Raw genomic sequence first — 27,989 nt, 5'->3', positions numbered from 1 at the left:
TATAATTTTGGTGAGACTCTCAGAGTTAAATACTGGCTGATTCTGGCAATGTCTCAGAAAAATGTCAATATACTATTATAGGGAGATAACGACTGAGGCAATGAGACATGAGGACATCAGACAAGCAGCTGTGGAGTGACTACCCACATTATTGGGTCTGAATTTACACAAGGGCAGCCAGACCCAGAGACAACAGGGAAGAACATCTCATGATTATGTCATTCATAATTACAGAACAAACAATAAAACAATCAAATCAACAATGCCATTCACATCAGGCACGACAGTAGTGTCCTTGGCAGGTCGACAACAAACAAATGTCATCCTCCAAATTACCCGTGTGTCTCTCGTGCATGAATTATCCCCGCCGACGCAGTACTGTAGGATAGTGGATCACTACAGTAGTGGACTCTGTAAGTCATTCATTCTTAACTGAAACAGGGGGAAATCATTTGTACTGGTGCCATTGTTGAGGTCCCTCCTCAATGTGTTTGTTTCCAGACCAAAACTGTAATCGGTAGACCCTGACCAGTTCACACTTTCTGTTTGTATTTAAAGTCACTAGCACAAATGTGTTCCACTTATCCACGCACAAGCCAGTCATTATCTTAATTTGGAGCTGCTTCATGGATATCCTGCAAGTAATATCTTTCAAAGAAATGAACATGTAAAAAACAAACCCTACCTACCCGAGGTTTGGATGTGCTGAAATTTGTTTGCCTGATAAAACCTAATACACTAGATACACAGAAGAACAAAAGGGTCTCTTGGTCAACAGCAATGGCAGCAGACTGACCATGAAACAGAATGTTGGGATATATAGAGTTACCTGTCCTTGCTGTTGGATCCCCGAGGTCCATAGTATTACATACTGGTTGTACAAGCAGATTAAACAGGACCAGGTGCCAGGCCCTGATGACATAGCTGATTACATGTAATCAAACTCAGAAAGCACTGATTGGTGCTTATGCTTTCAACCACTGGTTTGCTGTGTCTACAGTCAGTTGAGATGCTGCTGAAATATTGCTCACTGCAGTGTCAATCAAGCCAACTACAAGGTTGAAGATCGAAGTGAGGCTTATTATGGCTATATGGGGTAACATAACACAGCTAGCTTGGTCAAAAGATGAAAGATGTACCACATTATGACTTGTGGGCTCTAGACTGCTACACGAAACAAGACAACCTGTGTATCTGTATATCGATACAGACCACTTCATTCAATACATTATGTAAAGTCTGGTGCTTGGTTACATTCCTGGATTTAGAAGCAGATGATATTAAAAAAGAAAGGTCTGACCTACATGAAACAGTATATGCTTAGAACAAAACTCATCCTTGAAAATCTGGAGTATTTCCAATCTTACGATAAATACCCTGAACTCAATTTAAATCAGATTTGAAGTCTTCAGATCTCTTCTGATTCCATCAATTTTATTGAGGGCAAGCACAAGGTCACACGTTTGGAAGTAGATATATGCTGAAAAAAGTATTAAGAGGAGGCAATCTATTTTCAATTTGAAGCCAAAGAGCAAGATCAATTCTGGACAAAGTCAGTGACAAAGGAACTAAAATGATAATGTCAGTTCTGAAGCTAAGGTGGAGAATGGGTCTCGGGTATTTATCATAATACAATGGACAGATGCTTGGATAGTTGAGGATAAACAGAACAGTTCAAGCGTGTACCAGCTTCTGTGTACGTCTGGCAGCTACCTACACTGTGGATATGTGACCGCAATCCTCTAGTATGGTCGGATCACCAGGACACTGTACATTCACTGTTTCATTGATGTTTATCGTGTGTTTGATAATTTCTCATCACAGAACACATGACATTTATCATGACAGATATCATGACATTATTGGGATCAGGTCTAAGATTCCTTTGCAATTTTGGATTAAGGTAAGTTTTCTTGACATACATGCTCTGAATAGTCATCAATGTTGACAAATAATGCTCATTATACCACACACATGATATTGGTGTCTCGTTAGAATGTGACACTGGTCGATACTGATAAGAAAACTTGAATTTAAACTTGACTCTCTTTTTCTGGCGAACATTTGATGAGCTTGCTGAGCTCCCTACGCTGATGTGATGTGACGGCAAAGTGCAGAGCCCAGAGGACAAGCAGGTTATTGAATGCATTCTTTGAGTCTCCGTCTAGGTGCGGACAAAGGCGACACACGTCCAACAACACCTTCACGCTGTCAAATGGGTTAGGAAAAGATACCTGAAATAGAAATTAATGATGTTCATGAAAAACATACAGCATGGTCCATAGAAATCTGAACTATAAAGTCCTGAACATACATATATTTCTCGCTGCCTACTGGTACGTGTTTATCAGGATACAAAACAAGTCTCTCAATCAAATGCTCATACAGTCAAATTGATCCTCAACACACATTAACGTGATATGATCATTCAAAGATGACCACGCAGGCAATGCCAGTTGAGAAAATGTTTTCTAATAATCATCAAACTTCTATCAAACCAAATTCATAGTCCTTGAAACCTGACATTGTAACAGATTTTTCAACTGGTTTGATGAACCTTTCCAAGAAACAAATCAAGTTGAAGACATATCCCTCCCAGGTTAAACTCAATCACTCCTGATGCCTGTTGCTTGTAACACTCAGTTTAGCATTGCTCAAAAATAAAAAGCAAGATCATATGAGAAGTTTATCTCAGTGTACTCACCACAGAGCTGTCTGGCACCCGCTTCAGTTCGTGCATCACATACTCCTGCTCTTCCTTCAGTACTGCCATGGTAACATAGGGCCTGAAATACTTCTCGTCTACGGGCATGCCATACCACTCATCTGGCACATTGATGTACTTGGCTGGATTCAACACACAGCTGGCCTTCCTCGGTCGCGAGTCAACATTCTCACAACTGTGTGGTTCATCTTCCCAGAGAACCTTCCGAGACTTGGCAAAAGTTTCTGTTCCAGAAAAGGACACTAACTCAATGTCTGATGGATCAACAGGGTTGCAGAGACTGGCCACAGTACCTGCTGCAGCAAGACCATCCTTGAGTCCATTAGGAACAGTGAAATGTGCTGATGATGGTGATGATGGCGATGCTGCCTGAGCACTTGCTCCATCAACAGCCTGACTTGATCCTGTGTTCTCGGTGTCATCCCCTCCACTGGTGAACCCGTTGATGAGACTGTTACTGTTCTCTCCTCCAGCAGCTTGTTGAGGTACTCGTTTGAATCCACTTGATTGGTAGTCCTTGGATTTATCTGCCAGCAGGTGTTTAGAGATGGCTTTATGGATGTAGCCAAGAGTCTCTGTCAGAGAATGTTTTTTGGCCTGTATGTCCCACAGTAGGCCTCTGGATATCTGTTTAAGTTTGGTGATTGATAACAACTGAACAGTGTCAGCAGTTTGGCACTTTTTGGATACATTACTTTGGTCATCGCTTTCAGATGGAATGGAATCCTTATCCAAGGCACTTTGCCCTCCTTGGGCACCCTCAGCATCCGTCCCACTTGCTAGCTCCAAGTCACTTACATCCTTCTCACTGCTGGCCACAGCCTTGCCTACTTCATTAGAAACCTCTTTGGAATCACTTGGAATATCTGTCTGACCTTGACCAACTGAAACCGACTGACCTTGACCTTGCACAACACACTGACCCTGATCATCACTTGGTATTGCTGGTTCACTTTCACTTTTAACATTGGATAAATCCTGACTCTGACAAGGAACAACACACTGGTCTTTGTCTTGACCTGATACAGACTGACCTTCACCTTCAAGTGGATTATCGGACTCCTTAACAGTCAACTGCTCAAGATCCACATTTGCCTGGACCTTGCAGTCATCATCTACTGATGCTTCGGCAGCCTGACCCTGAGCCAGGGAATCCTCCCTGATGGTGTTCTTCAAGTAATGCAGGATCGCAAGGTAGTAGTAGGCACGGAGGCAGTCCAGTTCTCGACAGCGAAGCCCCGAGGTGGACACACTGTCATCCTCCTTGATCTCGGTGAGGTAGCGTTTGAGTGAGGGTGCCTTCCCCGACCCCTCCACCTCCAGGTGGGCCTCCATGCTGATGAGGACTCGCAGTGCTGTGGCTTCCTGCTGCAGCTTCAGCAGGTACTTGGGACCTGGACAGAGAAACAACAGAAACCACTGATGACATTCAACAATAACAAAGTCATTTCAGCAATCATGGTTTCTCCATATGTAACCAATCTGGATATACAACATCATGCTGAAAAAAAATCTTATAAACCTTATTTTTGTCACATAGGTCTGGTCAATGAAGATATAACATAACATAACAGTAGCAACAGAGGTGACACGTGTAAATGATGTCAGGTGAGCATCTCCCAATGTGCCAGTAATACACAAGGGTGATCTATGGAACATTAAGCTGTCCCATAGCAATATACTACTGTCACTGTACCTACGTTTGAATTCAAACACAACTGGCATAAAAGGTCTTAACAGTGCTAATCATTGTCTTCAATTTTCAGTGCCATGATGTGGACCTATAATGAGAAGACCCATGATGTCGAGCGAACCATGATGTAGACCCATGATGTGTGGACCCATGATGTGGACTCACCCAAGGGCAGCATCAGCTGACACACAGCCTCCATGAGGTCAAGCTGACCCACAGTGTGCAGAGTGGACACTCCGTGTAGTAGGTGGTTGATGGCAGAGGAGGTCTCGCCCAGCAGCACGGCCAGCAGCGACAACGTCAGGTCCATGCACACTTGGAACATCAACTGTAACAACCACAAGGATACTGATAGTCTGGAGAGGAATGAAGGGCATAGGTGTGCAAAACAATAGTTCTGTCACCCATAAACTAAGTTGTGTGGTCTGAAAACCCCAGCAAAAACATGTGGATCGATACAAGACTTTTGCAGACTGTTTCTATTAAGCAACATGTCAACATTCTGATTCAAAATAAGAAATAAAAAAAACAATGAGTTGACACAGTGTATTCTGCGGCCCGCCCCCCAACCATGGGATGATGCATACCGTGAGATAGGATGAGTTTAAAAATTTGGAAATTTTAACATAAATTGTATATTTATATACTTATCCTATCTCACGCGATGGATACCCACAGACCTGCCCCACATCACAGATTACTGGAAGCTCCAAGACGAGAATGACAAGGGCAGACTGTCAGGTGATCATCGAAGCGATCTGCACGCTTATTGAGATGATTGACAGGTCCTGCTATGGAGTGGGGCAGAGGTCAGGGGTCAGAGGCCAGAATCTGGCCAGTTTGATTCAACTTTGCCTCAGCACGTTTCGGAAAATCAACACACACTTAGCCTCGTACAAGAACAAGAGAGGTGCATACCGTGAGATAGGATAAGTTTAAAAATTTAATTACTTAATGCAGCACAGAGGTAAACTTGGGTCTTGAAAGTTACACAGTCATTATTATCTTCAGGTTCTGGTTATCTATGCGAACAACATTTGGTTCCAAATACACATTTTTGTCAGAATGTTTTCTAAGATTGAAACTATCATACAAACAGGATTGGCATGTTCAGGTAACTGATAACACAGACTCACATGTGGTTGTGCTCTGTATAAATTATACTTCACTACTGAGCACTATATGCATGCTCTAACATGTAATCTTAGAAATGTAATGGCACTGTTTAAAGGCAGTTCCCATTACTGTTAAATTGAACCAGAAAGCTTTACTGAAGAAAAGAGAGATGATGGAAGTAGTTATATTTGGAAAAGGAACTACATGAAAGATGGTTATCAATGTATTTTGAACTGCAGAACATATGGTATAAGACAAAATATTATGGATGTCAACTTCTTTAATTTGTATACACAACCTTTCTGGGCTTTTCCTTGCTCCTTCATCAGGTGAGTGCTAACTAACATGTGCACATATACAGGATATATATGCTTACAATAAACAAGAAGTTGATGTCCATAATATTTTGTCTTATACTTGAATACCAACTTCTAATGCCTCCCAAGAACCTCAAAACATATGGTGATCTTGGCGCACAATTTATGGCACCAAAATACCGTATGTATGCTACATCACACAAGTTTATAGTCCAGCTACTACATCGTAAAAAGATTATCTATGTACACATATAAAGCAAATGTGGATTGGAAACAAACTTGCACCCTAAGTCCTTGTACAGGTATCATATCATGGCCAATGGTCTACAATACTGAAAAATTAGAGATGATTGATTGACTGATCAAGTCAGAAAAAAAGGGCTTGCAATAAATCATACAGTTGGGTTATGTTGGCATGGCTCATTTGTCTTGACTGACTGACTGAGTTTGGTTTTACGCGCTTTTAGCAATATTCCAGCAACATCACGGCGGGGGACACCAGAAATGGGCTTCACACATTGTACCCATGTGGGGATTCGAACCCGGGTCTTCGGCATGACGAGCCAACGCTTTAACCATTAGGCTACCCCACCGCCTCTTCATTTGTCTTGAGCTGCATTAACCTATACGAGTGAGTGAGAATGTGGGTGGGTGGGTGAGTGAATGCATGAGTGAATGGGTGAGTGAGTGAGTGAGACTTAAGTTGTTTACTACAAAATCTGCTCAGGCTCAAAATAAAAATGCTTTCACTTCTCTTCAGACTGACTGACTGACTGAGTTTTAGTTTTCACGCTACGCTTTTAATATTCCAGCAACATCACGGGCGGGGGGACACCAGAAATTGGTGCCCATGTGGGGATTCAACCCCGGTCTTCAGCGTGTGAGTTAAGGCCCCACCGCACTTCTCTTCAGAGTGGGTGAGTGAGTGAGTGAGTGAGGAGTGAGTGAGTTGAGTTTTGGGAGTGAGTGAGTGAGTGAGTGAGTGAGTGAGGAGGAGTGAGTGGAGGAGGAGTGAGTGAGTGAGTGAGTGAGTGAGTGAGTTTAGTTTTATGCCACACTCAGCATTCTCTTCAGAAAGTTGACAAAAACACAAACTAATCTTACAGCATATAACGATCCTCTACAGCCAGACCATCACAACAAGTCACAAAGGTACAAAGTCTAAATAATCACATCCTTTCTACACATTCAACCACACAGCATGACAAAATGATGCCTTGTGCTATAATTAAAAACAAATGGAGATCATTCGCACAGTTCAAACGGAAACCAATGGCCTTGATTCCCTGCCCCAACAAACTGACCAGCATGACCACCATGACGTGGCAACACATTAATCTCCATACACTGACGGACAAGAAATATGAGTTTCCATCAAAGCCCTACACTGTCACTGTTACTGCCTAGGGGTCTGAAAACTCAGCAGCAACACTTGTCGGTTATCTGTAATTACAACCTAGTAGTGTGACCATGTTCAATCACAGACAGGTCAAGAGTTCTGAGGGGGATGGAATTGATCGCTCCTCTCCCCTGGCAAGGTAATTGTAACATGGAACTGATGGGGCTTTGTATGGATTGGCCCTGCTGTGCCAAGTACAGAGATGTTACCAGGATCCAGGATCCTGGCATATCCTGGATTGGCTAGCAGGTTAAAACAACCCGCTTGCAGATTGATTTGACAGATTTAGTTCACCATTGTTATTTGTGCTTCCTCAGGGTGAGGGTTTCAAGGTCATGATTGGATAGTCAATGATGAAGTTGTGGATAATAGATTTCATCAAATCATCCTGTCAAGTACTGGGATGTTGTGACTCAGTTATCATTGATGGTGTTTCTGATGGCGAAACTGGAAACATTTGTCCTTGATTTCCTATATTAGGTAGTGCAGTTGCTGAAACTTTAACCAATTTAATTCTGACACTGGTTGAAACAGCTGATTGGAAACCTCAGGATCACATGTTTGATCAACACAGAGCTACTCTACAGGTCAAATCTGAACACACTGACAATTTAATGGTTTCTGACATTGACAGTTTCTGAATGAGGGGTCACTGTGGGAGTGAGTGAGTGAGTTTGGTTTTACGCCGCTTTTAGCAATATTCCAGCAACATCACGGCGGGGGACACCAAAAATGGGCATTGCTACCAGAAATGGGCGTCACTGTGGGAAGAAAACCCCAAATGATTCAGGTCTTAACCAGTTACCACCAAGCACTGATATGGCTTGGACAAACCTAAAAAATAACATTCAAACCTTCAATCATCAGTGGTGCAGCCAGGATATAGAGCCTACCTTTAGATAATGTTGGCCACTTACCAAAAGTGTTCATTGTTGCTGACGTGTGGTATTTCTTTCTTTCGGTCATCCTTCTCTTTGACATTTTGACAGCCCAAAAGATTTGATGATAAACTCATGAGCTTCATACAGGGAAACGAGCTCTTTACAGTCATTCATATTACAGTTTCGTATGCAAATAGACATACTAGCAATGTGCAGAGTTTAGGAAGCCTCGTATAGAATTCCAGAAGTTCAATATTTTGATTCTGATTTCCGAATGTTTGACACAGCTTTCAAAGAAAATAGTCGTATTTTGAAATTAATTACGCTCCCAATATACGAAAAGGCGCTAAAAATAATAAATTTGCACCATTTTTGCGCATACAATGAAGTGCCATGGTAAGTACAATTAGCAGGAATCCCGCAATTACACAGTCTGGCTGCAGCACTGAATCGTGGGTATCTTGTGAGCCCAAGGGACACAAGTATGCACAGCGAATCAGTGAAATCATTGTACCTTCAACAACAGGGCCACGGTGCCCCCAACACACACAGTCTAGGAAGGCTGGAGAAGTTACAGCAGATTTTGTGTCAAAACAGACATCATCAGTCATGGGAAATTCTGATTCTGATTATTAATCCTGACTTTTATTAACATTTTCTGACTTTTCATGTCATGAAACAGATAGTGTCGCTATCTTTGAACTGAACCAGATTCTCTTCAGATAGATAACATGAGACCAGTAACAGGCTGAACTACCATAGAGGAAAAAAAAGAAATTTCGTAATTTTTCAAGGTAATTCCGTCAGAATAATTTTGTCAATGATTTCATTTTCCAGCAAACCATCAGTCAGGTCACTGGAGTAAGTGGAAACTGATGTAGTCTCTGAGGGCAGGTCCCTGTTTTGAGTTGCTACGACCATCATAAATATATGTTAAAGTATATGAGTTACAATATAAGTTGTATGCTTCTCTCGAGGGTACTACAGCCATTTTGTCTGCCTCTCGACTGGATTTTTAAAATCAGTGAAACATATTCTCATAAGCTTAAAACTGCAGTAAACATGGTTTATTATGTTTAAGTTGAGTGTGCAAACGATTCAATGTATATAATAGTTTAAACAAAGCAGTGAAAGTTGGTAAAATAAATGTGTACATAGTGAACTCAAAAACAGCTAATCGAATGTTTTTTTTAACTCTGTGCACTGCATGCGTCATATTATGACGTCATACCATTATTAGCAATAGCTTCCCGGCGGAGAGTTTTGCGGTTACCGTGGCAGCAGATAATATTTTTTCCAGTTGTCACCCTCCTGGGAGGGGAGGACACAGAAACTTGTTAAAGCGTCATTGACCAATGAAATTAAACTAAGTATTTTACATGAAGGTAAGATAATAGTTGCAGATCGATAGTTTGATCGCTTTGTGAAATGAGGTCCTGGTTTTCTCAGTCATATTACATTGTACACAGTCACAAAAACCAGTCTGCTAATATATTGCCGATGTCATCATATTTCCCTTCTCAGATTCACATTGGGACAGAAATTTCCCCTTTCATCCATCTGCACTGCTAAAATCCTTAATGAGTTAATGAGTGAGTGAGTTTAGTTTTTATGCAGCTTTTAGCAATATTCCAGCAATATCACGGTGGGGGACACCAGAAGTGGGCATATTGCACCCATGTAGGGGATCAAACCCGGGTCTTCAGCAAACACTTTCACCACTAGACTACACCACGACCCCTACATGAAGCATGTCTAGAGTTTCCTCAGGTTCAGGCTGCATCTGCCACCTCAATGGGACCATTTATATGGAGTTATCTGGCTCTGTCCAAGAGACAAAGAATAAGTCCACTGTGACTGATGATGACTGCATCAATGAGTTAAGATCCAGGTCACTGGGGCCTGATTACCATTAATTACAGCGGCCAGATCAAAGAGCCTGATCCACGTTATCTTCCTCTTCAACCAACACACTACTGATCCACCTTCTATCCCTAAGTAATCTTCATCACTCATGAAGTATAGGAAGCAAGTCTAGAAATGAACATTTGTTTAAAAAAAAACGGGAAGTTTTTCATTTCAGTATGAGCATGCAGCTGGACATCCTCCGTTACCTGCTGGGGGTCGATGTGACTCTGTCTCCCTGACTGCAGTTGCTGGAGAGTCCTGTATGTCAGAGTGAGGCTCTCAGAGTCCATGCCAATGTCAAGGTTACCGGACCAGACCTTCAGTACGTGGTGTGGGAATGAGTGCTCTCCAACCATGTAGGGCTTCCATGGCAACACAGGATCACATTCAGCTACATCAAGGATGAAATCTGAAAATCATTGAAAAATTCATTTTATTTTAAACAAGAACAATTAAAGGTCAACATTATTTTCAGATCAGTTTGTTTATATTCCATGAGCTGTCTAATGAAAGGCGCTGATGAAAATCGATGAGTTTTTTTCCATTTCATTTCAGTAAATCAAACAGCCATAACTGTTGACAGCAGAGCTTTTGAAAAATGATTTTAGAGTCTCTTCTTTGAAATACATAAATCTCTGGAGACATTAGTTTATGGTCAACCATAATTATAATTAATGATGGAAGTGCTGGTTTAACATTCCCAGCCCTAACTATATACCAGCAAGCAGCAATTGAGCCAGGATCACATAAACAAGTGGTTGATAGAGTGAACAATCACCCACAACATGGTTCAAACATACATGGTCAGGTCACAGCAGAAGTTGAGAGTCTCTGATCTAATGATACATGGGTTGGTTGGTTTGTTTGTTGTTTAACGCCACAATCAGCAATATTCCAGCTGTATGGTGGCGGTCTGTAAATAATCAAGTCTGGACCAGACAATCCAGCGATCAACAGCATGAGCACTGTTCTACACAATTGGGATACGATGACATGTGTCAACCAAGTCAGCGAGCCTGACCACCCGATCTTGTTAGTCGCCTCTTATGACAAGCATGGGTTACTGAAGACCAATTGTAACCAGATCTTCACGGGTGTAATGATACATAGGAAAAGTACCAGTTCAGATACTACTGTCCACACACATTCATAATTAGTTAATATAAGACAAGTCTTATGCATGTCTTGAGATGAAGACAGTCAGTCCTACAGTTATACTTATAATAGACTTCCCAGTAATGATTTGCAGTTTGGTGAAGGTATGTCTGAATATCTCACCTGGAATGAAACCCTTCCCAGCTTGCACCTCCCCCCACTCTGTGAAGCAGGTGGGGTCCACCTCCTTCAGCGTCCCCGGCGTGACGGACTGCAGCTCCCGGACCAGCAACTCGTGCATGCTGAGGAACGGCAGCAACATCTAGCGGCAGAATGTAGATCAAACATACAACACAGCATGCTACTAATCAGCACAGGACATATACAGATCAGGTAATCTCAAGTTGCTTGGTTGAAAGTGCACAAATATCAATTTTTCATAGTGATACCACGTCTTTATTGGATGAAGATGTCAGCAAACTATTTTGGATGCTGAGACTTTGTCAGTTGGACTTTACTGTCAGCGAAAGGAATTCAATCAACAGGACAGTATCAATAATACTCAGCAAGTTTTGAGACGGAGTGTATGGTAAGTTTATTCCCACAACACAACTATTTGTAACAATGATTCACCATCACAGAGGATGGGGACAATGCTGGTGATGGTGCTGTACCAACCTTCAGTGTTTCATGTTCCTTCAGGAACTTGTAGCCCTGCTTCCAGTCATCCTTGGCAATGAACTGATGAACCAATCTATGGGCATACAGAAATCCCTGAGGCTTTTCATTGGCTAACAGAGTCATGTGAGTGGCTGTCTTGAGAGACGATTGGTCAGTTCTCTTGGTCAACAGATTGGCAGCATCCTGGATCTGTTTCATAGCTAGGTAGCTGAAACCAAAGATTAAGAATTGGAGAGAGGTAGGAATTTCATTTATATCATGGATGATTTGACATTGGTTCAGTGAGAGGGTGAGTGAGTGAGTGAGTGAGTTCAGTTCTACGCCACACAATATTCCAGCTACATGGTGGTGATCTGTAAATAATTGTGTCTGGACCAGACAATCCAGTGATCAACAGCATGAGCATCGATCTATGCAATTGTGATATGATGACATGTGTCCACCAAGTCAGCTAGCATGACCACCCGATCCCGTTAGTCACCTCTTATGACAAGCATGGGTTACTGAAGATCAATTCTAACCCAGATCTTCACTGGTGGACATGGGTAGAAAGAAATGGGATAAAATTCTTATCATTTAATTTTGGAAACTTTGACAACTGGTCAATTCCATCTAACAAATACGATAATAATGGATTCTATGAGGTTCTACACTTTCTAAGCAACACAGTATTCAAAGCCTCATTACTGAGGGTTTGTACACAGTCCAGCTGCTGCATCTCCCAAAACAATTAACATGTACACATGCATTTATATACATCTAGTACACGAGACTGATTCTACACAGAATCTCCCCAAGGTATCAAACAGATGAACAGATCAAGGATGCTAATGAATACAGAGAACGTAAAAATGGCCCCCTTGCAGATTTAATGGACAAATGTGGCTACTTTGCCAGATCCCCTTAAGTCCTTTGACAACACTTCACCCTCACCACTTGGCAGCCTGTTCGTAGTTGCCGTCCTTCATCAACATCTGAGCCCACTCCATGTACAGGTCCTCCAACACTGGGTCAAGGGGAGACAACCTCATACGAGCTAGTGCCACAGCCTCCCTGCCAAGATAAAGTTCACGACACACAGTCATGAGACAATATATAGTAAACATATCTGCACAAACAACTTTACAAATATTGTTTGATTAATTTTCATTATTAAGTCATCTCTCATTAAACAGTGAGTGAGGTCACCTTGATTATTGTATCACATCATAAGTAATCTTCTTGATTTGACCACCATATCCGTAAGAAGCCGTAAGAGTGAGTGAGTTTAGTTTTACGCTGCTTTCAGCAAGATTCCAGCAATATCACGGCGGGGGACACTAGAAAATGGGCTTCACGCATTGTACCCATGTGGGGAATCAAACCCGGGTATTCAGCAAGACAAACAAACGCTGTAACCACTAGGCTACCCCAATGCCCCCATATCCATAAGAATTCTTGATTAGACTACCAGGGGCTCCTTTCATGAAGCAACCTTTACTAAAGGTTAACCTTAACTCCCATTCTTTCACATTGCACTAAGGTTACCTTAGTGACTTACGATCACCTTAGTGCTTTGTGAAAGGAGGCCCATATCCTAAGAAGAATTCTTGATTAGACCAACCGATATCCGTGAGAAGTATTTTTGACAATACCACCATAACCTTACGAACTCATTTGTTTTACAACCATATCATAAAGAACTCTTCTTGATTAGACCATGACAACCTTAGGAAGCCCTCATCATTAGATGAGAAACCTCCAGAAAAATCTTCTTATCAGGCAACCATAACCTTACAAGGTCTACTGTCATAACCTATGGAAGCTGTCTTGATAATCTGATCATGATCTTGACAAGCAAAAACATATACCAATCTGACATAATGAGCATTGATGTCTGCCACAGTGGTTCCAAGGACATGTATGAACTAACTCACAGACCTTGACACCCAGTCACCTAAATTGCTTCTTAATCTCAATGGAACATCACAGGAGTCTTGATGCATGTAGTGATGCGCCAAATATTAACACTGATCATCCCTGAAACAAACTAATTTATCAAACAACATTTGACACTCATCCCAATAATGCCCATTAACTGCTGTGGCCATCCAATCCACATCTAGCTGCCCACATCCTCAACACTCATTGTAAGGGGCATCTATCCCTGAAGCTCCACAATGGGTCATCATCCAATCCACATCTAGCTGCCCACATCCTCACACTCATTGTAAGGGGCATCTATCCCTGAGGCTCCACAATGGGTCATCATCCAATCCACATCTAGCTGCCCACATCCTCACACTCATTGTAAGGGGCATCTATCCCTGAGGCTCCACAATGGGTCATCATCCAATCCACATCTAGCTGCCCACATCCTCAACACTCATTGTAAGGGGCATCTATCCCTGAGGCTCCACAATGGGTCATCATCCAATCCACATCTAGCTGCCCACATCCTCACACTCATTGTAAGGGCATCTATCCTGAGGCTCCACAATGGGTCATCATCCAATCCACATCAGCTGCCCAATCCTCAACACACTCATTTGTATGGGGCATCTATCCCTGAGGCTCCAGAATGGGTCATCATCCAATCCAGTGAGAGTTTAGTTTCTTTAAGCCCTGAGGCTCAGCAATATTCCTGCTGCTCTATGGAGGCAGTCTGGAAATAATCGAGTCTGGACCAGACAATCCATCTGATCAACAGCATGAGCATTGATCCCCATGAGGCTCCACAATTGGGAAGTGATGACATGTGTCCTGCACCAAGTCAGGAGCCTGACCACCCGATCCCGTTAATAGGACTCTTGACGGCAAGCATAGTTACATCCAGCCTTTTGCGGCAAGCATGGGTTGCTGAAGACCTATTCTACCCTGGATCTTCACGGGTTGTTGAGGTGATGAAGAATGATAATTTTTTGGATATGCAACTTCTTTATTCCGTGAAAGGTGACATTCCGACATAGATTCTAATGTCGTTGTCAGAATCTATGTCGAAATGTCGCCTTTAACAGAATAAAGAAGTTGTATATCCATAAAATTATCATCCTTCTTAACTAACAAATGTTCACATTGTTGACACTGAAGCAAATTGTTTTTCAAGTCTAGCTTAACAGGAAGTCTGTATTGAGCGTATCAATGCACTGTGGGTGGTATTAACCTAATTTGTGTTGTTTTTGTTGCCAAAGTGACACACATCTCTGCAAGTTGTCAGGACAATATCAATCTATCGACACAATTCTGGAATCTGTCCTTGAGAAAAGATCACATAAATTGTTTCTACAGTGTATCAGGGTTTTACATTCAAAACAACACTAATTGAACTTGAGCGTTAATATGAATTTCTGATCCTAAAAATGAAAGAATTCAGGAATAAACAAAAAAATAATGAGTGAGTCAGGTTTTACATCTCTTTTAACAATATTCTAGCTGAGGGACCCCAGAAATGGGATTCAAACATTGTATCCGGGGCAATTGAACCTGGGTCTTCAGCATGATGAAGAAACTCTTTCACCAGTTGGCCAACCCACCACAACACAAATTAACGAATGAAGGCATAAGTTAGTGAGTGACTGCACCAGACATTAATATTGCACCCATATCACAGAAGACTGTCATCAGCCATGCAAGCTAGGGTATGTGCAACAAGCAACACGCAACGACCCTGACACAGTCAACTTGCTCACATCCACATTGCAACAGTTCTCATAGAAGAATATGGATGAAAAGGAACTAGTCTATCCTCACACCACAGAGGGTTGAATGAATGAATATAACCATGAAGACAACTGAACCAATGACTGAGTGAATGGAATAATGGAATGATTGAATTTGACCACCCAGAGAATTGAACCAATGATTGAGTGCATGGATACTTGAATGAATGAATGAATGAATGAATGACGAGACAACGCTTTAACCATTAGGCTACCCCACCGTCCCCTTATGTGGATGAGGAGGATTATACTAATAATTGAGTGCATGGAATACACAGATAAATGAATAAATGATTGAATGAAAGAACAGATGGAACCACAGAGGAATAAACCAATCACTGAATGCATAGAATGAATGAATGACTAAATAAATAAATGAATGAATGAACAGATGCAACCACAGAGGACTGAACCAATAATTGCTTGCATGGAATACAAAGATGAATGAATGAAGATTGAACCAATGAGTGAGCATGTGAGCTGAATGAATAAATGTATCAATCACTGAATATATGCTTTCTTAAAAATAAATTATAATTAAATATGGAAAATATTCCTTTTGTTCGTGTGGCTGTCGTGAGGCGTCATGTGCCTGTTGTTGACACAGAGACTGTGGAGGATTATCCTAAGTAGGGCAGATAATGCCCCACATACTGGGTGACCAGATTACTTGTGTTGACACAGACAGATAACACCTCGTCCATCAAGGTGATTACACAAGCCTGGCAATCTACACAACACAATACTGTAATATGATAAGACAGGCTCATGTATGGTGGAAGTTGATCGGGCAGATACAGCAGGGCCCACAGTCAAATCAATCTCCAGTCATGTTTGCTCTTTTTTAAAAACGGAAGCAAAGCAAGAATAATGTCAAAGCATCAAAGAGTTGTGCTTTGGCTGATGCATGGAACATGTAAGCATAAAGATGTCCTCTGGGTCTGTTAAAGGGCACATGGAACTATCAAAAGGCATTTCAGAACCATAAATATGAAACATACAGGAAGAAGTCTGCCTTCTGTTTGATTGTGTGTGCATGCATGCGTGTGTGGGTATGTGAGTGTATGAACGGAAAGTGAAAGAGTGAGCTTCCTTCCTTTAGGAAGACGAGGTGATACTGGTCTGAGACATTGAATGCATTTTTGGTTTAGGAGCCTGGAGATAGTGCTGAACAACTATGGTGGACACAGAGGAGAACAATGATTTGAATCTATGATCCGTTCAGTGATATAATGATGAAAATGTTGGAACTGAGGGTAATGATGGTGCTCCAATCTCAAATCATGGATCACAGCATCTTGAAAGGCTAAATGACACAAATACGGCCATAGGTAACTCATTCAACAATCCTGAGACACCTCATAAAGGTCCTGAACCTAATGTCAATATGAGTCAATCCTCACACAGCAAACTCAATGTATTGGGAACCCTCTGATGAAGATGGACTTTGGACATAAAAACACTGGCTCTAATGACAAGGAAACTTTGCACACACATTCGCCTCTCAATCCCTATTGAAAAAGTCCTACGATTGGTCTGAACTCTATGACCAAGATAGGCAATCATATCCCACACTAAACTACAGTACTCCAGAATCACTAAAGGCCTAGTCATAGACACTTGTCAAAGTACTATAGGTGTGATTGACTTACTTGAAGAGTCGGTGCCGCTTGAAGAGGTCGATGGCTTCGTACACCTTGTGACAGGCCAGCAGGTAGGAGGTGGCCTTGTGATACTGACCGTCGCCCTCGCCTTCCAGCTGCTGGAACAAACAAGTCATGCGATTACTCCTCACAACATCCCCAGCCACGTGTCGTAGGAAGCTGGAACAAACAAGTCATGGTCTACAGTGTCCACAGATACCATACAGAAGTACAGCTGGAACAAACAAGTCATGGTCTAGAGTCTCAACAGATACCATACAGAAGTACAGCTGGAACAAACAAGTCATGGTCTAGAGTCTCAACAGATACCATACAGAAGTACAGCTGGAATAAACAAGTCATGGTCTAGAGTCTCAACAGATACCATACAGAAGTACAGCTGGAATAAACAAGTCATGGTCTAGAGTCTCAACAGATACCATACAGAAGTACAGCTGGGATAAAGAGATCCATCACAGTCTGTAGCCTCCATGGATGCCAGAATGTTGGGGTCCATAGCCTCTACAGATGCCATACAGACGTACAGCTGGAACAATCAGATCACAGTTTCTAACCCTGTCAGATACCACATAAGTAACTAGAAGCATTTCACAGCCTCATAAGGCCTTTGAATAAGTTTGTGAGTAGTAATGAAGTGTGCTAAATGCTGTTTTCGACAGTACTCGACTCTAATGGTTTGTCAGATGTGGGAGGAGGTACTAAGGCAGGCGCGAGAAACAGGTAGCTACCATTATATAAAAAAGCCCGGGCTGACAGTGTGGAATGCTTTTGTCAGGCCCACAAATGTTGTGTATAAGTCTTGGTACTGTTCTTGGCACTTTTCCTGTAATTGTCGGGCTGCAAACACCATGTTTGCAGTACTTCTATTAGCTCGGAAACCACATTGGCTTTCTGGTAACAGGCCATCTTCGAGGTGCAGGATGAGATGGTTTAGTAGGACTCTTGTGAGAATCTTTCCCGCTATGCTCAGAAGGGGAGATGCCCCTGTGATTGTCACAGACATGTGTGTTTCCCTTTCTCTTGTATATGTGAACAACTGATGCGTCCTTGAATTCTTGCGGTAGTTCACCCTTGCTCCAGCAAGATGCACTCAGTTCCAGTAGTTGTTGTATCAGAGTTTCTCCACCAGCTTTGTATATTTCTGCTGGGATAGCATCTGAGCTTGGGCATTTGCCACATGAAAGATGCTTGATTTCCTTCTTACTTCTCCAGTGGAGGGTGTTGTGTCCATGGTCTCATTTATAGTGATTTGCGGAAGGCGAGCTATGGCTTCATCATTGATGAATGAAGGTCTGTTGAGGACGGAGTTGAAGTGCTCTTCCCATCTTTCCAAGATCTTCTCACGATCAGTGAGTAGAGTGGAGTTATCAGAGCTCATGACTGAGGATGTTCCTGATGGTTGTGGGCCATAAACAAATATGTCGACGTCACTTCAGTGAGTGAGTGAGTTTACTTTTACGCCGCACTCAGCAATATTCCAGCTATATGGCGGCAGTCTGGAAATAATCAAGTCTGGACCAGACAATCCAGTGATCAACAGCATGAGCATCAATCTGCGTAATTGGGAACCGATGACATGTGTCAACCAAGTCTGCGAGCCTGACCACCCGATCCCGTTAGTCGCCTCTTACGACAAGCATAGTCGCCTTTTGTGGCAAGCATGGGTTGCTGAAGACCTATTCTACCCCGATCTTCACGGGTCACGTCATTTCAGATTGAAAACTTCCATTTTCAAAACATATCCATCACATTTACAAAAAAGGTGCAACACGACATATTTCCTTCGCTGCTTAGGTAACGTTTCTAGTGACAAAACCATAATGACCGTTGTTTTTTTTAATCAAACCTTTATTAAAAGGGTGTTGACCTACAATTTTCTTTGTTGGTGTGTTGCTATGTTTTGCTCGCAACGAAAAATACACCTTTTTTCAAAATTGTTAATACTGCCAGCAAAATTGCTGGAGACTCTTTTGAGTATATTCCCTTTACCTATGAGCGCCATATTGTCAAAAAGGCAGCTAAAATTAGATTTGATACTTCTTATAACTTATCTCACCATTTTGAACTACTTCCTTCTAGACGCTTTTGATTACCTTGCCTCAAAACAAACAGAGTTTGACAGTCTTTCATACCATCAAATATTCGTGAATTTTGAATCATCATCATGATTACTACTAGAATTATTCAGCCTCTTTACCTATGTGGTTAACTGTATTGTATCATGTCAGTTTTATTGTGTATATGTGTGTAACCAGCATTCGTTTTGTGCATGTAATTATTGTGTATATTTTTGCGAATTGTGTATATATTCATTTTGAGAACGTTTGGATGCATAAGAATTTCCTCCGGGAAATCGAGTCCTCGAGTCCTAGAAAATGAACTCGAACCCAGCTGAACCCGACTTGTGCTCGAGTACTTGAGTACCCGTGGAAGGCATACTACCATTATAAAAAAAAGTCAGGTCTTACACATGATTGTTGCTAAAAAGGTTGGGCAAGCCCTCATTAATATCTAAATATAAAACTTTGCAACCTATGGGCTTACACGAAATAATTGGCTACCTACGCGCCTGTAAGATGACACAACTGCAGACATTGTTGGGTACTCTTAGGTATATCGATAACAAACAAGGGATCCACTTGACTGATGATCAGTTTATCCTGAAACTACAAAGGGACACAACTTTCAAGGGTGACTCCAGTGCCTTTGGCTTCCAGGACCACCCCAAGCCCAGTTTGGTGACACTCTGATGAATTCCATCTTTCCTCAACATTTCTCATTATCTAAATTGAGTTTGATATCACCCCAAATCCCTTCTGAGTGGGAAAGCTGATTGCTGTAACACTCCATAAAACAAATGGGAGCTGTCCACTGAGACTAATGCCAGTGGTCATCGGTAGCCCCATAAACTTCAAGATCTGTTGAAAAAACAACTTAACAGTATGAAATCTGTCAAAACATCAGACCCTGGTCAATAATCTCAAAAGAGTGTGTGGAAATCTAATATGGTATGAAATCCTTGGGGTATTATCTCTGTGACTGCATACTAGAAATTAGTAATTTCACCTATTTCAAAGGATTCATCTGGGTACTTTCCATTCCATATCCCCCAAATTCCCAAAATATTTCTAATAACCCCACACAATGCCAAAATTGTAAATAAATTCAAAATACATTCTAGTTTTTTAAACAAAGAATTTTGGGAATTTTTATACAAAAATACGATATGTGATGGAAAAGATTGCTTTTGTTCACATTTATACATGTTTGCTTGATTGTCCTAAAAATGGATTTTAAAGATTTCTGAAAGTCAAAGGCATTATGCCAGGAGATGTATGTAAATACTTCAAGTCAAACGGAGTTCTTCTTTGAGAACAATCAGCCTATCGTGCATATCAGGTTATATTCTTCCCTGTTCCCATGGCAACAGCAAAAAATAATACATTTTCACAACAATCACCTTTTTGTGTGATGTTTAAAAACACACACAATAAACTGTGTTTTACTTCCACACACAAAGCCAAACAAGCATATCAATATATTTCATGTTGATTCTGTATAACACACACGATGGGAATATAGAGTCAGCTAAAATACAACACATGTGCAAACGCTGTGCGGATGTTTAAAAGGAGTTCTTGAAACCTGTTGGCACAAGAAACTATTGACAAAAGGATTGTTGAAGAATGTCAGATGGAACAAAAACTCCCTAAAGAGGAATGAATGAACAAGAATTAGTCAGTTCTGGGATGAGATTCTCTCTAAGTGTTATTGTTTCATGTTCTTCATGTTTTGTGAGTTGATTCAGTTTTGTGTTCTGAAGTGAGTGAGTGAGCTAGGTTTAAGCCTGATTTAACAGTCTTGAACGTGTGTGTGATGTGAAGCCTGAAGTGATGTAGGAATGCACACTGGTGGACTGACTGACTGAGTTTGGTTTTACGCCACTTTTAGCAATATTCCAGCAACATCATGGCGGGGGACACCAGAAATGGGCTTCACGCATTGTGCCCATGTGAGGATTCGAACCCGGGTCTTTGGCGTGATGAGCCAACGCTTTAACCATTAGGCTACCCCACCGCCCCGCACACTGGTGGATCAAGGCAAGGGTGTTAAAGGGGTGTGACTGTTCTGTTAGCTTCAAGTTGGCTTTTTGGTTTGCTGTTTAACGCCTCACTCAGCCATATTTCAGCTAAATGGCAGCGATCTGTACATAATCCAGTGATCAACAGCATGAGCATCGATCTATGCAATTACGATACAACTACATGAGCCTGACCACCCGATCCCGTTTGTCGCCTTTTACGACAAGCAGGGGTTGCTTAAGACCAATTCTAACTCGGATTTTCACGATCAGCTTCAAGTGTAACGAGGAGCAAGTGGTACAATCACCTTTCTCCTTAGTTGCAAGTCCAACTTATCAAACAAATCCAATAGAGAGAGCAAACATGTATCTAGAAGTGTGCCAGTGAATGTTGGTGATCATCAACAATATCTCAGGTGTATCACACACATTGTATCACACACATTGTACCCATGTGGAGAATCGACCCCAGGTCCTCGATGTGACGAGTGAGTGAGAAAATAGATATCGTTTTATGCAGCTTTTAGCAATATTCAAGCAATATCACATCGGGGACACCTGACATGGGCTTCATACATTGCACTTATGAAGGGAATTGAACCAATGTCTTCTGCATGACGAGCGAACTCTTTAACCACTAGGCTACTACCCCTTTGATGTGATGAGCAAAGAGTACAACCAATCGGCTACCCCTTCGATGTGATGAGCAAAGAGTACAACCAATCGGCTACCCCTTCGATGTGATGAGCAAAGAGTACAACCAATCGGCTACCCCTTCGATGTGATGAGCAAAGAGTACAACTAATCGGCTACCCCTTCGATGTGATGAGCAAAGAGTACAACCAATCGGCTACCCCTTCGATGTGATGAGCAAAGAGTACAACCCATCTGCTACCCCTTCGATATGATGAGCAAAGAGTACAACCCATCGGCTACCCCACCACCCCCTTCGATGTGATGAGCAAAGAGTACAACCAATCGGCTACCCTTCGATGTGATGAGCAAAGAGTACAACCAATCGGCTACCCCACTGCCCCTTTCGATGTGACGAGAAAAGAGTACAACCAATCGGCTACCCCACCGCCCCTACGATGTGAGTGAGCAAAGAGTACAACCGATTCGGCTACCCACAGCCCCTTCGATGTGATGAGCAAAGACAACAGTACAACCTTCGATCGGCTACCCCACAGCTACCTTCCGATGTGGCGAGCAAAGAGTACAACCAATCGGCTACCCCAATACCTCTAAACTTGACTGGGAAATTATCACACTTTAAGAAACTTAACATTGAGCAGTGAGTCTAATAGATATCTGAATGAGAACCAAACACCACACTGTCATTAATATATTTTACTTGTGTTGTATTTTAAATTAAAGGGTTTCTTGAAGTTAGAAAAGTCTCTAGAAAAGTTTAATCTTTTGATGACTTGCATGTTGTATATTGTGTATCATATGGGGTAATCAAGAACACCAAATAATCATGTCTATAGTTCATCACTGCATATATATTCTTTGATTGACAATCATTGTACTCATTTGTTCTTTCAAACATATTCACGAAACACACACCTTTGTGTACTCCAGCTAAAGGACTGGACATCATGAAAAGAGACGGTGATACTTCCTCAGATTAGCAGAATTAAGAAAATGAAACAGTAAGTGTACACTGCATGGCTAGATCTGTATTAGGCTCGTTTACAGCTTCAAAAGACACAATCTTCCTGAATGCACTCATCCAAGAGCATCATGTTATCAGACCTTCAGAATCAATATACAGGTCATTGAAGTACTTCATCAGAGTCTTCAGATGGCTCAAGGCCAGTACATACCTATTACATCCTCTGTGACGGACGTACCACAAACATAAATGGGTCTTGTTCATTTCGTTGTACTTTACGTAACAGATTATTGTATTTACATTTGAAACAGCTACAATTTCAACATAGTTTAATTTGCAAATATTTTTATGACATGTTTAGGGTTGTTTGTTTGTTTGTTTGTTGTCTAAAGCTGCACTCAACAATATTCCAGCTATATGGCGACGGTCTGTACATAATCAAGGCTGGGCCAGACAATCCAGTGATCAACATCATGAGCATGGATCTACGCAGTAGGGATATGATGACATGTGTCAACCAAGTCAGCAAGCCTGACCATCTGATCCCATTAGTTGCCTCTTACATGGGTTGATGGAGCATTTGAAGCTTGGAAATTTCAAATGTTTAAATATCCATACAGCCAAAGTCTCAAGCAAATCTGAAAACAATGTCTATAAACATTGAACAAAACCTGTCCTCAGTAAATGTAACAGGACTCTCTTCTCTGGATTGTTGCTGATTTGCCACAGCATCAATGAGTTAACATACAACAGAGAGTTTAGTTTTACGCCGCTTTCAGCAATATTCCAGCAATATCACACCAGGTGACACCAGAAATGGGCTTCACACATTGTACCCATGTGGGGAATCGAACCCGGGTCTCCAGTGTGACGTGGGAACGCTATAGCCAATAGGTTCATCCCCCGCCCTAGCATACAATAAATAAGGTAAAATGTTCCCACAACAACAGAAGTACCTGGTTAACAGAAGGCAGGGGGAATCAACCCATAAAATGTTCAGATCAATATTAATCAAATCAAATTTGAAAGGTTTCCATAAAATAATATTCAGATTGCCATGAGGAATGCAAGTTTAAAAAATTGCATCGAGAACAAAACAGATGATACAAAATGAATTATTTCATATAGAAAAGTCATACTGTTTACGAACTTTAAATCCCCTATAATATTTTACGACCAATCAGACTGCACCACACAATCCCATGGTGCACATGGCAATATCTAGGGAAAGTGGATAATAACACCAGGATTTGTGTTCACAGTGCCCTTGGCAGGCAAACTGAAACATGATTGTTATTGTGTTTAAAGTAGAGAATTTATTAAAATTCTGATTATCTCAAGTTGAGATGTGGTTTAACCTTGCATTGGAGATTAAAGTCTCTCCCTCATTCTTCATGATTCATGACATCATAACAATACAAGTAAGCCCATACAAACAATAATATTGGTTGTGTCTTTGTCAACATATCAGGAAACTTTCGCTTCAAATTTTGGATTTGTACCTGTCGATTTCATGTGACTGTGCAAAATTTGGTTTTGTTGCAATTATTAGATTTTGTGGTAGTCAGCATTTCACTGGTCTCAACTGAAATGAAATGGACTGTAAATGAAGCAAGTCTAGATTTCCTCAGGTTCAGGTTCTGAACTTCACATCTTACTGGGGCTCCTTTTCAATTATAATGGGTTTATTTGTTGCTACACTTGTATGACATGACATCCAGTCCCATTGGCTCGGGTTGTTGCACATAACAGTATCAATCACTGGATTGTCTGGTCCAGACTGAAGTCATACAACTGGAATAATGTTGAATTCTATGTGCAAAGTGCTGAGCTAAACACCAAATATACTTCAACTGCTACTCAAAACACAGACTTGACTGTCTTGTCAACTAAACAGACAAGGCCAAAACAAGTTTGAAATAGGAAATGACAAGATGTCAACAGTGTATCAACTAACTGTTGACAACAACTGATAAATATTATGGTTTGGCAAGGCCAAAACAATTCATTAACAAATTATTGAGATTGCAAGTATTCCAAGTGGGTTGAAGGATTCCAGGTGAGAATCCCCAGTGTCTCATATTGGTAGGGTGGGTGAATGAGTGAGTATGGTTTTATACGCCGCTGTTAACAATAATGCAGCAATATCCCGCCAGGGGACACCAGAAATGGGCTTCACAAGTTGTCCCCAGGTGACGGCGTTATGAACGAACACTTTAATCACTAGGCTTCCCCACTGCCCCCTACATTGGTAGAGAAAGGTAAACAAATGGATGGCATGATCAGACAGGGTCAAAAACAAGTTTGAAATAGTGAAAATATTGATGACAAGATGTCAACAGTTTATCACAGTAACTGTTGACAACAACTGATACATATTTTGGTTTGACAAGGGCAAAACAATTTGTTGACAAATTCTTGAGATTTTATTAACAAAGGTTGTATGCTCAGAGTTGAATAAAGGAGCATCCAGGAATTCTGAGAGATAGAATCCAATGAGCTTTATTTCAGTGGAAAATGTTCTGACAATTGTATATGAAAATTGGAAAATAGACCAACTGACACTTCTGGCACTAGTAATGTCCATCCCAGTGAACCTATGTCATGCCTGTGCACAGTATTCAATGAAAACAAATGGGCATAAAGAAACTATATTTTTCATTTCTGGAAAAATTGGATAATGATTGTCTTATGCCTCGGTCAGCAGTATCAAGCTTTATAATGACAGCTGTGATACTAATCAGTGAGTGAGTTTAGTTTTACGCCGCTTTCAGCAATATTCCAACAACATCACAGCAAGGGTCACCGAGGGCTTCACACATTGTACCCATGTGGGGAATCAAACCTGGGTCCCTGGTTCGACAAGCGAACGCTTTAACCACTAGGCTAGCCCACCACCCCAAGACAAATCAAGTCATAAGCAGTGGTTGATACCATGAGCAAAACAAATTGTCAAGGAGTGATTCTACTCATGAATGTTCGTGAAGTATCAAGACCTGGGATTCTTGAATCTATCAAGTTAGTAGAATCCCTAATGACCTTGAGTGAGTAAGTTTAGTTTACGCCTCTTCTAGCAATATTCCAGCAATATCACGGTGTGTGTGTGAGGTGGGGGGGAAAGAGAGAGAGGAAGAGAGAGAAAGCGAAACACCAGAAATGGGCTTAGCATTGACCCCATGTGGGAATCTAGCAGGTCCTTGGTGTGATGGCGAGCCTTAACCACTAGGCTACCCACTGCCCTAAATGAGCTTGAGACCAAACCCAGGACTGGAAAGTAAGCAGACAAAACTTACCAAGAGGCGCCAGGCCCACCAGCCAGTCGGACAGCTCCTCTCTGTCTGTGGCGATCTGCAGAGCGCCCCCAATGTTCCCCTTCCATATTTCCATCTGTATGGCGTAGTCCATGCTGTCATTGTTCAGATGAATTTTCATGATGCCAAACACAACATCACTAATAAATAAAAGCGACAAAAAACAACCCGAACATGGTCTTCACAAACAAAAGTCATCAGTAGAGGACATGTCCTCCCTATCTGGTGCAATTTGGAAATTGAACTTGGCTACTTATACCCTGAAGTTTTTGGAAGGCATTTATCTATATATATTCACTCACTGTACTGACTCAGCATTTACCTGATGAAGGAGCAAGAATTAGCTCTGAAACATTGTGTAAAGAATAAAAAAAGAAGTTGTTATCCATCAAACATGTCGTGTATTCATACTTATACCCTACGTTTGGTACATCACATTGAATTATACCTACAGTTCATTAAAAACTAATGATCTTCCAATGGCACCAGTTCAAGGGAAGGCTGATCTGTACAGCAAGTTTCATCAAGAAATACTTTACGGTCTCCAAGCAATGCTTCTGGAACAAGCACTACCCTCATTTTCAATAAAGTTGTTGTCATGAGAACAAAAAATATATAAAAACTGAAGTGATGATATAAGCACAAGCAGCCTCGTATGGCCAACAACCTACCTATCAGTCAAGCCCGTAAACAGGAATTGTTTTATACACACATTCATAATATACACAGCTGACAACGAAAGCAGTCCAATGTACATGTCTATCCTCCTCCTCTTCATCATCATGTATAATTGATGCAACCTACTGGCATCTTGCAAGCATGTATGGGACTCAGGTACCACACATTTCAAAGAGGTAGTTTCATGTAAACATATTTATTCACAAAGTGAAAAGGATCAGGAACTAGTTCTTACAACATTTATAACCTGTCCGAAATCTAGACACATATGGAATCAATTTTCTAATTTGATAAAACCAAAAACAGATATCACATTGAATATTGATAAGAAGAAAATCATATTTGGATTCTCTGAAAAAAGGAACGATGTCCTTAAATCTCCTGATAACAGTTGTCAAATTTACTCTCGTTAAAATAAGAACATATACTTGTACACCAATTTTTGATATGATCAGAAATGAACTATGTAAAGTTTACAATATCGAGAGAACACATGCCATCTCTTCTTGCAATTTCAACAAATTTGTTGGAGTTTGGTCAGATTTTCATCAATTTTTTGATTGATACTAACGTACAACCAACCCATTTTTTCCTACAATGTCATTTGTTATAATATGCTTGCCATACTCTGTATACAGACTCATGGTTATATTTGACTGCTATTTGATGTCATGGTTTTGTACCTAAAAAATATATGAATACCCCCCCCCCAAAATAAACCCCACACAAAACAACAAACAAACAAAACAAAAACAAACAACACAACAAAACTGTTATTACCCTTCTCCAAAAATATCTATAATAACAAATTTCTGCACAAGCAATCGTGGGAAGCAGACACAGAGGAATATTGACAGTTTAAGGGAAATGCTATAATACAAAAGGTGTATAGAGAGAAGACAAATGGAATCGTTTTCTTTCTGTGATCTTTCTATGTTGGTTGTATAATAAACACTCTAAGAAATAATGATGAGCATTTTTGCATGGGTTACCCAAAAAAGATTATGTTTAATCTTTTACTGTATTTTTACAAGAGCAGTCCTCAGTTATCGTGTTCAGCCTAGAACACCAGATGTGTCGAAGGGACCGAGGATTTGACAGGTGGAGGTGTTCCTGCCAACTGT

General features: G+C 41.1%; 1 protein-coding gene across 1 annotated transcript; it reads right to left on the bottom strand.

The window, feature by feature from the left end:
* Window positions 1-5: 5 nt before the first annotated feature.
* Window positions 6-26,308, bottom strand: LOC124262235. Its single transcript, XM_046696716.1, has 10 exons — window positions 26,170-26,308; window positions 17,308-17,336; window positions 17,166-17,275; window positions 12,749-12,868; window positions 11,813-12,023; window positions 11,318-11,456; window positions 10,246-10,448; window positions 4,584-4,746; window positions 2,705-4,119; window positions 6-2,234 (listed from the first exon to the last, which is right to left on the bottom strand). Exons 1-10 carry the CDS (start codon window positions 26,306-26,308, stop codon window positions 2,034-2,036), a joined length of 2,730 nt encoding a protein of 909 aa, XP_046552672.1. The 3' UTR covers window positions 6-2,033.
* Window positions 26,309-27,989: the final 1,681 nt, after the last annotated feature.

The sequence above is a fragment of the Haliotis rubra genome, unplaced genomic scaffold, assembly GCF_003918875.1.
Source record: "Haliotis rubra isolate DU_JTF1 unplaced genomic scaffold, ASM391887v1 Scf829, whole genome shotgun sequence".
Classification (NCBI taxonomy): Eukaryota; Metazoa; Mollusca; class Gastropoda; order Lepetellida; family Haliotidae; genus Haliotis; species Haliotis rubra.
Note: the sequence above shows the minus strand (reverse complement) of the source record. Positions and strands in the feature narration are given on the sequence as shown.